The sequence below is a fragment of the Tachypleus tridentatus genome, unplaced genomic scaffold (assembly GCF_004210375.1).
Source record: "Tachypleus tridentatus isolate NWPU-2018 unplaced genomic scaffold, ASM421037v1 Hic_cluster_1, whole genome shotgun sequence".
Classification (NCBI taxonomy): Eukaryota; Metazoa; Arthropoda; class Merostomata; order Xiphosura; family Limulidae; genus Tachypleus; species Tachypleus tridentatus.
In genome coordinates, this window is record NW_027467777.1 from 32,555,937 (window position 1) to 32,573,493 (window position 17,557).

Below are 17,557 nucleotides of genomic sequence, written 5' to 3' on the forward strand. Positions count from 1 at the left end.
AACATTTCCATATCAGGTTTTAGTAAGGATCGCATCAAGTGTCTTTTGTTTACAGCCAGTTTCTACAGTAACCATGTTATTTCTGAATCATAAACTTTCTTATATAAATCAAGTATTTTAAGGTAGATTTTTTTTTTAATTGAAGAGTAGAATCTGCTGAGCTCACCGAGGGGAATCGAACCCCTAATTTTAGCGTTGTAAGCAAGTCACTGAAGTCAAAGTTTATTCTGTTAAAGAGTGGTTTCTTTGTACACACACTGTTTCTAAAACATTTTATTTCAAGTAAAAATATTATATACAACATACAGAACTTACACCCACACAAAACTGCGAGGACTTTAAACAAGTAGAAAATTACACGTTTAATACACGATTACAAGTTAGGCTTAGAAAACAAAATTCAATACATGGTGAAGTAACTGTTGATGACGACAATATCATTTGAAATAAAAATGTATCTCAAAACGGCTGGTATGAGTATTAACACTTTTACTGATAAGGAGAGAACAACGTTTTGACCTTCCTAGGTCATCTTCAGGTTGTTTTTGTTTTCTTAACCTGAAGAAGACAAGGTCGACACGTTGTTTTCTCCTTATAAATAAAAATATTAATACCCATACCAGCCGTTCTGAGATATAAAATTCAATACGTTTCCGACTGAAATATCATTAGGGAGTTGGTCTTCATTAGATTCCTATTTAGAATTACACTTTAAAACTGTCTCATGATAAAATAAGGAAACCACACTGCGTTCGTCATATTTATTACCGACGATGCATTTCGTTCAGTCCAGAGTCCAACAGGTTGGCTGGGATACAACAAATACAAGTGTTCGTAACACTGTTTATACAAGTCATTTGTTACGGCAAGCCTTTTACAAGATAACGATAAATGACTACAATTACACTTGTAAGACAATAGTATTAAGCCTATTACATTGTTAAACATCAAATTATTAACGTAGTACGTTAGGGACTTTCAAGAATTAAAAGTTTGTATGACGAGAAACAAGTTCTCAGGATTTTTGTGTGAAAATAAGTACGAAACTAATTTATGAATAACGACTTAATCTGTAGACACTTATTGTTACCATAACCATGATTTTCAACAACTAAGCACAGTTTATTAACTACATATATTATTCATTTGTAGTATTTTAAAAGAAACTTCGTTTTCTTATAAAAATGTAGCGTAAACACATTTTTTTTTAAAATTGAAAATTATAACTACAATAAACGCCTTTGTATTCTGGGATCAAAACTTTTGGTTTTTGATGAATAAAATGGCATTCCAAACACACTCAGTGACGTGAACTTTAAAAACATGTCTGATCATATATTTCACTGCCTGACATAGATAGTAACCTAAGTTGAATTATTAATTAGTTGAAGTTTTATATAACAAGAAACCAATTATTAATTAGTTTTATCCTATGCGTTGGCTGCTACTGTGCTGCCATCTTCAACAAAATCCTCAAAAAGACTTGTATATATTGGCATTGCTTAAGATTCGATTCCGAGCCTTCACTTTTATCTTAATTTTCTTTCAAAGTTTCTGATTCACCTTTTCTTATATCCTATATTTTATTAATTGAAAACCATGTTTTTATTTTATTTTAATAAAAAAGTACTCGTCGCTCTAGTGGTTACTATATTACACAAAAAGACTGAATGTCACAATGACAAATGTGACGAGACCGAAAGTACAATGACAATTAGGTCAGATTATAAGAAAAATATAAAATAAACGAGCCCCATATTCCAGATCAAGAAACGTCCAATTTTTAGAACAGTTATGTGATTTCTTCTCTCATAATAACTTTTTTTCCTATTCACTTTGGTGAAACCCGATAATATTTCTAAAAAAAAAAAAAAAACTTCGCCATCTATCGAGAAAATATGTAATAACCTGTAGGTTTAAAAACATGTTGGAACTTTTTCTACTTAAACAAGAAAACATTTCAAGTACCATTCTTTTAATAAATGTACAGCATGTTCATAAATTGTCTGCCGTACCACAGGAAAATGTAGTATTTACAATGACTGTACACATAAACGTAAAAAAACCTTTTCACAAGTTTCCTATATACACTTCTTCGTAATTAAAATAAAAAATATATTTTTATAAGATAAGAAACCATAAACAAAGTATCAGATGGTTTCACAATCTCTTCTTTGGAACAGTTCATGTAATCTAGCTATGAAGATTCTTCTGTGGGAATACATCCAATCTGAACTAGCCAGGAGAATTTTTTGTTGGAATTCATCCAATCGGAACTATTCATGAGAATTCTTCTGTGGGAATACATCCAATCTGAACTATTCATGAGGATTCTTCTGTGGGAATACATCCAATCTGAACTAGCCAGGAGAATTTTTTGTTGGAATTCATCCAATCTGAACTAGCCAGGAGAATTTTTTTGTTGGAATTCATCCAATCTGAACTATTAATGAAGATTATTCTGTGGGAATACATCTAATCTGAACTAGCCAGAAGAATTTTTCGTTGGAATTCATCCAATCTGAACTATAAATGAGGATTCTTCTGTGGGAATACATCCAATCTGAACTATTCATGAGGATTCTTCTGTGAGAATACATCCAAACTGGACAAGTGAGGAGGATTATTTTTGTTGGAATATGTTCACATGAATTAGCCACAAGGAAGTAGTGAGGAATTTCTAAATATTCAATGAAAAAGTAACTGAAGTTAAGAACTGTTAACAATGGAACAACAAATAGAATATGTAGAAAATGTATTGAAAACAGGAGAAACAAGAAAGAAATAGGGTATTTTAAGAAATTTTGAAAAATAAAACAAATCTGAGACAAACAGGATATTTAGGGAGAAATCTGGAAATCAAAGACAAAGATATCAATAAGTTTTTCTTTTTAAACAAAAAAGGATATATGGTTGTGTTTAACTCATAGCGAAGAAGCCCTGTTAGAATAAATTCTGTTTCCACAACTGGAATCCCACATTTTACGGCATGTTTCAAAAGTTTCACATCTTCTGGAGTTGAGACAATAACCAGACGAGGAGCTAGTCGAGTGGGCATGTTCCGAACAAACTGTACAAAGAGACAAAGTTTTTACTGTAACAAATATTAACAAACACAAGATATACCACAAGCCAGACTATATCTAATTTACATTCTAGCTTGAAAAGGAACTGTCACCATCTCCTAACTCGTTCACCACTTCATAGTGAAAATCATACCAATGAAGGGACACAATAAATCTGAGTCCACACAACCAGTAAGTTTAAGGTATCATGCAGAGCAGAGATGACACCAGGGAAATAAGCAAGATAAAAAGGTGATATTCTCCAACTAATATAAAATTTGTATATGAGAAAATATAAACACTTTTAGCTACAGTCTCCAATAATTCTAAATGCACAACTACATACAGTTTGTGATAATGTTGATTTCTAGTTAACTTTCTACACATATAAACTACTAGTACATCAGAACTCTGAGTATAAAAAAACCAAGTTACATCTATAATGTAAGCATAAAACAAAGTACTCAGAAAAAACACTGATATAATATGTTTCTAAGAAATATTTAATATAGAAGATTCTTTCTACCAATCACAAAATTAATAATGAAATATAAACATTTATTCTATCCTGGACTCTCCATGGTCTGGTTTGGTTGTGATAGTCAACACAGAGCTGGCAAAAACACAAAATGAATATGGAGTAACACTACATTTAACCTGTAAGTATAAATACATCTAGCCTGCATTACACGTAACGATCAAAAACTGGATGTCAGTTAAAATACATCTAACGTGAGTTACACGTAACGATCAAAAACTGGATGTTGGTTAAAAATACATCTTACGTGATGTTACCGCGTAGCGATCAAAAAACTGCATGTCGGTTAAAATACATCTTACGTGATGTTACACGTAACGATCAAAAACTGCATGTCGGTTAAAAATACATCTAGCCTGCATTACACGTAACGATCAAAAACTGGATGTCAGTTAAAATACATCTAACGTGATGTTACACGTAACGATCAAAAACTGGGTGTCGGTTAAAAATACATCTTACGTGATGTTACACGTAACGATCAAAAACTGGATGTCGGTTAAAAATACATCTTACGTGATGTTACACGTAACGATCAAAAACTGGATGTCGGTTAAAAATACATCTTACGTGATGTTACACGTAACGATCAAAAACTGGATGTCGGTTAAAATACATCTAACTAGCATTACACGTAATGATCAAAAACTGGTTATAAAGCTAGTTAAAAACTGGTTATAAAGCTGGTTAAAAACTGGTTATAAAGCTGGTTAAAAACTGGTTATAAAGCTGGTTAAAAACTGGTTATAAAGCTAGTTAAAAACTGGTTATAAAGCTAGTTAAAAACTGGTTATAAAGCTAGTTAAAAACTGGTTATAAAGCTGGTTAAAAACTGGTTATAAAGCTGGTTAAACACAGATTATAAAGCTGGTTAAAAACTGGTTATAAAGCTGGTTAAAAACTGGTTATAAAGCTAGTTAAAAACTGGTTATAAAGCTGGTTAAAAACTGGTTATAAAGCTGGTTAAAAACTGGTTATAAAGCTGGTTAAAAACTGGTTATAAAGCTGGTTAAAAACTGGTTATAAAGCTGGTTAAAAACTGGTTATAAAGCTGGTTAAAAACTGGTTATAAAGCTGGTTAAACACAGATTATAAAGCTGGTTAAACACAGATTATAAAGCTGGTTAAAAACTGGTTATAAAGCTGGTTAAAAACTGGTTATAAAGCTAGTTAAAAACTGGTTATAAAGCTGGTTAAAAACTGGTTATAAAGCTGGTTAAAAACTGGTTATAAAGCTGGTTAAAAACTGGTTATAAAGCTGGTTAAAAACTGGTTATAAAGCTGGTTAAAAACTGATTATAAAGGTAGTTAAAAACTGATTATAAAGGTAGTTAAAAACTGGTTATAAAGTTAAAAACTGGTTATAATAATATTTTTCACTTACTTTTCCTCCTGCACAAAGAATAATCTCTGGAAAAATGAACAAACATATAAATAAGTACAAACTCTAGGTTTATGAAAATCACTTTAATTATCTAGAACACTTATTAAACATGAACTAGTAACTAACAAACATATAAATAAGTACAAGCTCTAGGTTTATGAAATTATCTAGAACACTTATTAAACATGAACTAGTAACTAACAAACATATAAATAAGTACAAACTCTAGGTTTATGAAATTATCTAGAACACTTATTAAACATGAACTAGTAACTAACAAACATATAAATAAGTACAAACTCTAGGTTTATGTAATTATCTAGAACACTTATTAAACATGAACTAGTAACTAACAAACATATAAATAAGTACAAACTCTAGGTTTATGAAATTATCTAGAACACTTATTAAACATGAACTAGTAACTAACAAACATATAAATAAGTACAAACTCTAGGTTTATGAAATTATCTAGAACACTTATTAAACATGAACTAGTAACTAACAAACATATAAATAAGTACAAACTCTAGGTTTATGAAATTATCTAGAACACTTATTAAACATGAACTAGTAACTAACAAACATATAAATAAGTACAAACTCTAGGTTTATGAAATTATCTAGAACACTTATTAAACATGAACTAGTAACTAACAAACATATAAATAAGTACAAACTCTAGGTTTATGAAATTATCTAGAACACTTATTAAACATGAACTAGTAACTAACAAACATATAAATAAGTACAAACTCTAGGTTTATGAAAATCACTTTAATTATCTAGAACACTTATTAAACATGAACTAGTAACTAACAAACATATAAATAAGTACAAACTCTAGGTTTATGAAAATCACTTTAATTATCTAGAACACTTATTAAACATGAACTAGTAACTAACAAACATATAAATAAGTACAAACTCTAGGTTTATGAAAATCACTTTAATTATCTAGAACACTTATTAAACATGAACTAGTAACTAACAAACATATAAATAAGTACAAGCTCTAGGTTTATGTAATTATCTAGAACACTTATTAAACATGAACTAGTAACTAACAAACATATAAATAAGTACAAACTCTAGGTTTATGAAAATCACTTTAATTATCTAGAACACTTATTAAACATGAACTAGTAACTAACAAACATATAAATAAGTACAAACTCTAGGTTTATGAAAATCACTTTAATTATCTAGAACACTTATTAAACATGAACTAGTAACTAACAAACATATAAATAAGTACAAACTCTAGGTTTATGAAAATCACTTTAATTATCTAGAACACTTATTAAACATGAACTAGTAACTAACAAACATATAAATAAGTACAAGCTCTAGGTTTATGAAAATCACTTTAATTATCTAGAACACTTATTAAACATGAACTAGTAACTAACAAACATATAAATAAGTACAAACTCTAGGTTTATGAAAATCACTTTAATTATCTAGAACACTTATTAAACATGAACTAGTAACTAACAAACATATAAATAAGTACAAGCTCTAGGTTTATGAAATTATCTAGAACACTTATTAAACATGAACTAGTAACTAACAAACATATAAATAAGTACAAGCTCTAGGTTTATGAAATTATCTAGAACACTTATTAAACATGAACTAGTAACTAACAAACATATAAATAAGTACAAGCTCTAGGTTTATGAAATTATCTAGAACACTTATTAAACATGAACTAGTAACTAACAAACATATAAATAAGTACAAACTCTAGGTTTATGAAATTATCTAGAACACTTATTAAACATGAACTAGTAACTAACAAACATATAAATAAGTACAAGCTCTAGGTTTATGAAATTATCTAGAACACTTATTAAACATGAACTAGTAACTAACAAACATATAAATAAGTACAAACTCTAGGTTTATGAAATTATCTAGAACACTTATTAAACATGAACTAGTAACTAACAAACATATAAATAAGTACAAGCTCTAGGTTTATGAAATTATCTAGAACACTTATTAAACATGAACTAGTAACTAACAAACATATAAATAAGTACAAGCTCTAGGTTTATGAAATTATCTAGAACACTTATTAAACATGAACTAGTAACTAACAAACATATAAATAAGTACAAGCTCTAGGTTTATGAAATTATCTAGAACACTTATTAAACATGAACTAGTAACTAACAAACATATAAATAAGTACAAGCTCTAGGTTTATGAAATTATCTAGAACACTTATTAAACATGAACTAGTAACTAACAAACATATAAATAAGTACAAGCTCTAGGTTTATGAAAATCACTTTAATTATCTAGAACACTTATTAAACATGAACTAGTAACTAACAAACATATAAATAAGTACAAACTCTAGGTTTATGAAAATCACTTTAATTATCTAGAACACTTATTAAACATGAACTAGTAACTAACAAACATATAAATAAGTACAAACTCTAGGTTTATGAAAATCACTTTAATTATCTAGAACACTTATTAAACATGAACTAGTAACTAACAAACATATAAATAAGTACAAACTCTAGGTTTATGAAAATCACTTTAATTATCTAGAACACTTATTAAACATGAACTAGTAACTAACAAACATATAAATAAGTACAAACTCTAGGTTTATGAAAATCACTTTAATTATCTAGAACACTTATTAAACATGAACTAGTAACTAACAAACATATAAATAAGTACAAACTCTAGGTTTATGAAAATCACTTTAATTATCTAGAACACTTATTAAACATGAACTAGTAACTAACAAACATATAAATAAGTACAAACTCTAGGTTTATGAAAATCACTTTAATTATCTAGAACACTTATTAAACATGAACTAGTAACTAACAAACATATAAATAAGTACAAGCTCTAGGTTTATGAAATTATCTAGAACACTTATTAAACATGAACTAGTAACTAACAAACATATAAATAAGTACAAGCTCTAGGTTTATGAAATTATCTAGAACACTTATTAAACATGAACTAGTAACTAACAAACATATAAATAAGTACAAGCTCTAGGTTTATGAAATTATCTAGAACACTTATTAAACATGAACTAGTAACTAACAAACATATAAATAAGTACAAGCTCTAGGTTTATGAAATTATCTAGAACACTTATTAAACATGAACTAGTAACTAACAAACATATAAATAAGTACAAGCTCTAGGTTTATGAAATTATCTAGAACACTTATTAAACATGAACTAGTAACTAACAAACATATAAATAAGTACAAGCTCTAGGTTTATGAAATTATCTAGAACACTTATTAAACATGAACTAGTAACTAACAAACATATAAATAAGTACAAGCTCTAGGTTTATGAAATTATCTAGAACACTTATTAAACATGAACTAGTAACTAACAAACATATAAATAAGTACAAGCTCTAGGTTTATGAAATTATCTAGAACACTTATTAAACATGAACTAGTAACTAACAAACATATAAATAAGTACTAACAAACATATAAATAAGCTCTAGGTTTATGAAATTATCTAGAACACTTATTAAACATGAACTAGTAACTAACAAACATATAAATAAGTACAAACTCTAGGTTTATGAAAATCACTTTAATTATCTAGAACACTTATTAAACATGAACTAGTAACTAACAAACATATAAATAAGTACAAGCTCTAGGTTTATGAAATTATCTAGAACACTTATTAAACATGAACTAGTAACTAACAAACATATAAATAAGTACAAGCTCTAGGTTTATGAAAATCACTTTAATTATCTAGAACACTTATTAAACATGAACTAGTAACTAACAAACATATAAATAAGTACAAGCTCTAGGTTTATGAAATTATCTAGAACACTTATTAAACATGAACTAGTAACTAACAAACATATAAATAAGTACAAGCTCTAGGTTTATGAAAATCACTTTAATTATCTAGAACACTTATTAAACATGAACTAGTAACTAACAAACATATAAATAAGTACAAGCTCTAGGTTTATGAAAATCACTTTAATTATCTAGAACACTTATTAAACATGAACTAGTAACTAACAAACATATAAATAAGTACAAGCTCTAGGTTTATGAAAATCACTTTAATTATCTAGAACACTTATTAAACATGAACTAGTAACTAACAAACATATAAATAAGTACAAGCTCTAGGTTTATGAAAATCACTTTAATTATCTAGAACACTTATTAAACATGAACTAGTAACTAACAAACATATAAATAAGTACAAGCTCTAGGTTTATGAAAATCACTTTAATTATCTAGAACACTTATTAAACATGAACTAGTAACTAACAAACATATAAATAAGTACAAGCTCTAGGTTTATGAAAATCACTTTAATTATCTAGAACACTTATTAAACATGAACTAGTAACTAACAAACATATAAATAAGTACAAGCTCTAGGTTTATGAAAATCACTTTAATTATCTAGAACACTTATTAAACATGAACTAGTAACTAACAAACATATAAATAAGTACAAGCTCTAGGTTTATGAAAATCACTTTAATTATCTAGAACACTTATTAAACATGAACTAGTAACTAACAAACATATAAATAAGTACAAGCTCTAGGTTTATGAAAATCACTTTAATTATCTAGAACACTTATTAAACATGAACTAGTAACTAACAAACATATAAATAAGTACAAGCTCTAGGTTTATGAAAATCACTTTAATTATCTAGAACACTTATTAAACATGAACTAGTAACTAACAAACATATAAATAAGTACAAGCTCTAGGTTTATGAAAATCACTTTAATTATCTAGAACACTTATTAAACATGAACTAGTAACTAACAAACATATAAATAAGTACAAGCTCTAGGTTTATGAAAATCACTTTAATTATCTAGAACACTTATTAAACATGAACTAGTAACTAACAAACATATAAATAAGTACAAGCTCTAGGTTTATGAAAATCACTTTAATTATCTAGAACACTTATTAAACATGAACTAGTAACTAACAAACATATAAATAAGTACAAGCTCTAGGTTTATGAAAATCACTTTAATTATCTAGAACACTTATTAAACATGAACTAGTAACTAACAAACATATAAATAAGTACAAGCTCTAGGTTTATGAAAATCACTTTAATTATCTAGAACACTTATTAAACATGAACTAGTAACTAACAAACATATAAATAAGTACAAGCTCTAGGTTTATGAAAATCACTTTAATTATCTAGAACACTTATTAAACATGAACTAGTAACTAACAAACATATAAATAAGTACAAGCTCTAGGTTTATGAAAATCACTTTAATTATCTAGAACACTTATTAAACATGAACTAGTAACTAACAAACATATAAATAAGTACAAGCTCTAGGTTTATGAAAATCACTTTAATTATCTAGAACACTTATTAAACATGAACTAGTAACTAACAAACATATAAATAAGTACAAGCTCTAGGTTTATGAAAATCACTTTAATTATCTAGAACACTTATTAAACATGAACTAGTAACTAACAAACATATAAATAAGTACAAGCTCTAGGTTTATGAAAATCACTTTAATTATCTAGAACACTTATTAAACATGAACTAGTAACTAACAAACATATAAATAAGTACAAGCTCTAGGTTTATGAAAATCACTTTAATTATCTAGAACACTTATTAAACATGAACTAGTAACTAACAAACATATAAATAAGTACAAGCTCTAGGTTTATGAAAATCACTTTAATTATCTAGAACACTTATTAAACATGAACTAGTAACTAACAAACATATAAATAAGTACAAGCTCTAGGTTTATGAAAATCACTTTAATTATCTAGAACACTTATTAAACATGAACTAGTAACTAACAAACATATAAATAAGTACAAGCTCTAGGTTTATGAAAATCACTTTAATTATCTAGAACACTTATTAAACATGAACTAGTAACTAACAAACATATAAATAAGTACAAGCTCTAGGTTTATGAAAATCACTTTAATTATCTAGAACACTTATTAAACATGAACTAGTAACTAACAAACATATAAATAAGTACAAGCTCTAGGTTTATGAAAATCACTTTAATTATCTAGAACACTTATTAAACATGAACTAGTAACTAACAAACATATAAATAAGTACAAGCTCTAGGTTTATGAAAATCACTTTAATTATCTAGAACACTTATTAAACATGAACTAGTAACTAACAAACATATAAATAAGTACAAGCTCTAGGTTTATGAAAATCACTTTAATTATCTAGAACACTTATTAAACATGAACTAGTAACTAACAAACATATAAATAAGTACAAGCTCTAGGTTTATGAAAATCACTTTAATTATCTAGAACACTTATTAAACATGAACTAGTAACTAACAAACATATAAATAAGTACAAGCTCTAGGTTTATGAAAATCACTTTAATTATCTAGAACACTTATTAAACATGAACTAGTAACTAACAAACATATAAATAAGTACAAGCTCTAGGTTTATGAAAATCACTTTAATTATCTAGAACACTTATTAAACATGAACTAGTAACTAACAAACATATAAATAAGTACAAGCTCTAGGTTTATGAAAATCACTTTAATTATCTAGAACACTTATTAAACATGAACTAGTAACTAACAAACATATAAATAAGTACAAGCTCTAGGTTTATGAAAATCACTTTAATTATCTAGAACACTTATTAAACATGAACTAGTAACTAACAAACATATAAATAAGTACAAGCTCTAGGTTTATGAAAATCACTTTAATTATCTAGAACACTTATTAAACATGAACTAGTAACTAACAAACATATAAATAAGTACAAGCTCTAGGTTTATGAAAATCACTTTAATTATCTAGAACACTTATTAAACATGAACTAGTAACTAACAAACATATAAATAAGTACAAGCTCTAGGTTTATGAAAATCACTTTAATTATCTAGAACACTTATTAAACATGAACTAGTAACTAACAAACATATAAATAAGTACAAGCTCTAGGTTTATGAAAATCACTTTAATTATCTAGAACACTTATTAAACATGAACTAGTAACTAACAAACATATAAATAAGTACAAGCTCTAGGTTTATGAAAATCACTTTAATTATCTAGAACACTTATTAAACATGAACTAGTAACTAACAAACATATAAATAAGTACAAGCTCTAGGTTTATGAAAATCACTTTAATTATCTAGAACACTTATTAAACATGAACTAGTAACTAACAAACATATAAATAAGTACAAGCTCTAGGTTTATGAAAATCACTTTAATTATCTAGAACACTTATTAAACATGAACTAGTAACTAACAAACATATAAATAAGTACAAGCTCTAGGTTTATGAAAATCACTTTAATTATCTAGAACACTTATTAAACATGAACTAGTAACTAACAAACATATAAATAAGTACAAGCTCTAGGTTTATGAAAATCACTTTAATTATCTAGAACACTTATTAAACATGAACTAGTAACTAACAAATATATAAATGAAAGTACAAGCTCTAGGTTTATGAAAATCACTTTAATTATCTAGAACACTTATTAAACATGAACTAGTAACTAACAAATATATAAATAAGTACAAGCTCTAGGTTTATGAAAATCACTTTAATTATCTAGAACACTTATTAAACATGAACTAGTAACTAACAAATATATAAATAAGTACAAGCTCTAGGTTTATGAAAATCACTTTAATTATCTAGAACACTTATTAAACATGAACTAGTAACTAACAAATATATAAATAAGTACAAGCTCTAGGTTTATGAAAATCACTTTAATTATCTAGAACACTTATTAAACATGAACTAGTAACTAACAAATATATAAATAAGTACAAGCTCTAGGTTTATGAAAATCACTTTAATTATCTAGAACACTTATTAAACATGAACTAGTAACTAACAAAAATATAAATAAGTACAAGCTCTAGGTTTATGAAAATCACTTTAATTATCTAGAACACTTATTAAACATGAACTAGTAACTAACAAATATATAAATAAGTACAAGCTCTAGGTTTATGAAAATCACTTTAATTATCTAGAACACTTATTAAACATGAACTAGTAACTAACAAACATATAAATAAGTACAAGCTCTAGGTTTATGAAAATCACTTTAATTATCTAGAACACTTATTAAACATGAACTAGTAACTAACAAACATATAAATAAGTACAAGCTCTAGGTTTATGAAAATCACTTTAATTATCTAGAACACTTATTAAACATGAACTAGTAACTAACAAACATATAAATAAGTACAAGCTCTAGGTTTATGAAAATCACTTTAATTATCTAGAACACTTATTAAACATGAACTAGTAACTAACAAAATATAAATAAGTACAAGCTCTAGGTTTATGAAAATCACTTTAATTATCTAGAACACTTATTAAACATGAACTAGTAACTAACAAATATATAAATAAGTACAAGCTCTAGGTTTATGAAAATCACTTTAATTATCTAGAACACTTATTAAACATGAACTAGTAACTAACAAACATATAAATAAGTACAAGCTCTAGGTTTATGAAAATCACTTTAATTATCTAGAACACTTATTAAACATGAACTAGTAACTAACAAAATATAAATAAGTACAAGCTCTAGGTTTATGAAAATCACTTTAATTATCTAGAACACTTATTAAACATGAACTAGTAACTAACAAACATATAAATAAGTACAAGCTCTAGGTTTATGAAAATCACTTTAATTATCTAGAACACTTATTAAACATGAACTAGTAACTAACAAACATATAAATAAGTACAAGCTCTAGGTTTATGAAAATCACTTTAATTATCTAGAACACTTATTAAACATGAACTAGTAACTAACAAACATATAAATAAGTACAAGCTCTAGGTTTATGAAAATCACTTTAATTATCTAGAACACTTATTAAACATGAACTAGTAACTAACAAACATATAAATAAGTACAAGCTCTAGGTTTATGAAAATCACTTTAATTATCTAGAACACTTATTAAACATGAACTAGTAACTAACAAACATATAAATAAGTACAAGCTCTAGGTTTATGAAAATCACTTTAATTATCTAGAACACTTATTAAACATGAACTAGTAACTAACAAACATATAAATAAGTACAAGCTCTAGGTTTATGAAAATCACTTTAATTATCTAGAACACTTATTAAACATGAACTAGTAACTAACAAACATATAAATAAGTACAAGCTCTAGGTTTATGAAAATCACTTTAATTATCTAGAACACTTATTAAACATGAACTAGTAACTAACAAACATATAAATAAGTACAAGCTCTAGGTTTATGAAAATCACTTTAATTATCTAGAACACTTATTAAACATGAACTAGTAACTAACAAAATATATTTCCTCAGGTGTTGATAACAAAAACCAACTGCTTTCACACCAGTCTGATACTAATATTTTAGTTTGATTGGTCTGTGCATGTGCGTGTATATATATACAGAAAGAAAGTATTCAAAGGAAGAACCAATAAGATGTCACGACTGAAAGAGATTAAGTGCTTATGTTGTAATTTTTTATCCATTTCTTTTTAACAGCATGTATTCAGAGAGCCAATCAGCTATCATGATTACTTACACTTCGGGATACTCACCTTTCATTTGATCAGGACTAGGAACAACATTTGGTGTAACGTGTATGCTCCAACCTGTTAACAACGGCTGTTCGGCTGCTTTCTTCAACGTTTCAGCTAAACTGAAATTGTGATGTTTTTCTGCCTTTTTGTCGTTTATGATGTACAGACTGTGATCTAAAAGCAAGCCATTCATTATTTTATACAACAAAAGATAAAAAAACCGACACTAAGAAAAGTTCAACAGAAAGACAAGTCATCGATTAATTATTACAAAATTCATCAACTTTCATTGTTAAGCTGCACAAAGGGTTATTTGGGTGTTAAGTCCCAAAGTGTAGCATTAGAAGCCTATTAGCTTACAAACAGTTACAAGGGGGCGTTCTAAAAGAAGTGTTTTTTCTGTAATGTGTTTTGCCATGTTACTATTTAACAAATTGCTTCAAACAAAAAGAAAACAGACCTAGCTTCGCTACCTGAGTTTAGGCCTAGCTTCCTTTCCTGAGTTTAGGCCTAGCTTCCTTACCTGAGTTTATCTTAAATAATTTAATTATCTTCTAAACTGATTTTTTTTATTTGGACAAAATGAATGAAATATAAATCATATAGTAACACCACAAGCTACAATGTAACATCACAATCCATATAAATTATTCCAGGTGTAAGTATCATAAGATGAGTTACAACTTATACAAACCAAACTAATATGGAACTATGAAAAAGACATACAGAGAAACTACAGTTTTAACACACGTAGACGTTAATGTCAGCCACTGGAAACTACAGTCTTAACACACGTGGACGTTAACATTAGCCACTGGAAACTAGTCTTAACACATGTGGACGTTAGTCACTGGAAACTACAGTCTTAATACACGTGGACGTTAACGTTAGTCACTGGAAACTACAGTCTTAATACACGTGGACGTTAACGTTAGCCACTGAAAACTACAGTCTTAATACACGTGGACGTTAACGTTAGTCACTGGAAACTACAGTCTTAATACACGTGGACGTTAACGTTAGCCACTGAAAACTACAGTCTTAACACACGTGGACGTTAACGTTAGTCACTGGAAACTACAGTCTTAACACACGTGGACGTTAACGTTAGCCACTGGAAACTACAGTCATGACACACGTGAAAGTTAACGTTAGCCACTGGAAACTACAGTCTTAACACATGTGGACATTAACGTTAGTCACTGGAAACTACAGTCTTAACACACGTGGACGTTAACGTTAGCCACTGGAAACTACAGTCATGACACACGTGAAAGTTAACGTTAGCCACTGGAAACTACAGTCTTAACACATGTGGACGTTAACGTTAGCCACTGGAAACTACAGTCAACACATGTGGACGTTAACGTTAGCCACTGGAAACTAGTTTTTTTAAGAACTTTCTACAGTAATAAACCAAAGATTCAATCACTTACCGATGTATGCTCTTGAAGCACAACACTTCTTTAGCCACTCTGTGCTCACAATTGGTATTCCCTTGGCAACACAGCAGAGCATTTTAACCGTGCGATGGAACTAAAAGAATTTGTTAACATTTGTTTTACAGATTTGTCAATAAAAACAATTTAAAATGACACGAAACAGGTGGACAAATGATATAGATAATAAAGATGTTATGTAATAACAAAACGAGTTGTTATTATTTATTATATATAGTGTTACAACAAGAGAACAAAGTATTCAAGGAAAGCTTTCCATTTTCGCCAGGCAATACTTTATTCTACTCTTTATCACAATACCAATCCATATAGTTACCTTATCTGTCACCAGATGGCTACACTCCATGACAGAGTCCACAAGGTCCCATTCGAGGTAAGACACGATCTGGAAGAAAAATGAACAATTATAGTACACGTCTATACCACTACAAGTTCTTTCTAGACGGGTACAACAGAAACTGTTTGTGATGACAGCAACAGTCTTGTTAAAACATCCAACAGAGTAAAGCTGCAGGTCTTAATATTTCTTTAAAACAATTTCTCACACATATTAATTAACTAGAAGTATATAACACATAACAGCACATACTTAATGACTGAAATGTGAAACTAAATTCAATGTAAAAAAAGGAAAAATATTTACTGTATAACATCAGTGATCTTTTAGAGTTGGATGTAGAAAAATATATTTATATCTTTGGTCTTTAAATTTGTTTTAACAAACAGTCATGACTGTTCATAAACAATTACAAAATCTACAGAACAAACATTAATGTTTGACAATTCTTTTATAAAAAACTCTTTTTTTTTATTTCTAAGATTTAGTGATATTAATGATGATTTAAAACACACAGAAGATATTAATGAGCTACCTTTCTTCCATTATCCTCGTCATTCAGGCCTGTAAACATCACCTTCGGTTTTAATGACTTAACCAATCTATTTCTTCGAGGAGATGGTCCAGAGTTGCTCACTAAGATGTTATCTTGTGGGGTAACATCAACGACCGAAGTGGTCAAGCCCCGTTTACTTTTGCTTTTAGGAGTTAGCGTAGGAGACGTATCTCGACTATGTTTGACACTACCTACTATAAGCTTGTCACCTGTTGAGCTGGTGTTCTTCGCTTGGGTCACAGGAGTCACTGTTTGACGTTTTCTTCTTCAATACCATTTTATCTTTCACATTTAGCTGAGGTTTTTCCCCTTCTTTTTTTTGTTTTGGAAGAGAAATGGAACAAGTTCCACTATCACCAGTACTTTTCTCTCTTCCATTTCTATTTACTGACACACACGACTCGGATTCTTCAGAACTGGTTTCAAGTTCCTTTTTTACCCTTCTGTTCTTTACTTCAGAAGACTTACTGGCCACAGAAGTACCACAGGGGAACGAGTCACTTAATGTTTGTCGAAGTTCTCTTTCTGTTAGATCTTTTCTCAGTATCATTACGTTCCACAGACTCAAAGAAGCCATCACAGACAAGC

At 28.4% G+C, this 17,557-nt stretch overlaps 1 protein-coding gene across 1 annotated transcript; it reads right to left on the bottom strand.

The window, feature by feature from the left end:
- Positions 1 to 258: 258 nt before the first annotated feature.
- Positions 259 to 17,083, bottom strand: LOC143241671 (mediator of DNA damage checkpoint protein 1-like). Its single transcript, XM_076484899.1, has 7 exons — positions 16,949 to 17,083; positions 16,393 to 16,461; positions 16,053 to 16,152; positions 14,635 to 14,790; positions 4,988 to 5,013; positions 2,910 to 3,070; positions 259 to 2,699 (listed from the first exon to the last, which is right to left on the bottom strand). The coding sequence occupies exons 1-7, from the start codon at positions 16,985 to 16,987 to the stop codon at positions 2,681 to 2,683; spliced, it is 570 nt and encodes a 189-aa protein (XP_076341014.1). The 5' UTR covers positions 16,988 to 17,083; the 3' UTR covers positions 259 to 2,680.
- Between the last annotated feature and the right edge of the window lie 474 nt (positions 17,084 to 17,557).

Excerpts from the sequence above, each read along its gene's own strand:
- LOC143241671 (XM_076484899.1), bottom strand. The coding sequence starts at position 16,987 with ATGTTTACAGGCCTGAATGACGAGGATAATGGAAGAAAG. Across the intron at positions 16,462-16,948 it reads ACGAGGATAATGGAAGAAAG|ATCGTGTCTTACCTCGAATG; the intron begins GTAGCTCATTAA and ends TTTTTCTTCCAG. Across the intron at positions 14,791-16,052 it reads TGCTTCAAGAGCATACATCG|ATCACAGTCTGTACATCATA; the intron begins GTAAGTGATTGA and ends GCTTGCTTTTAG.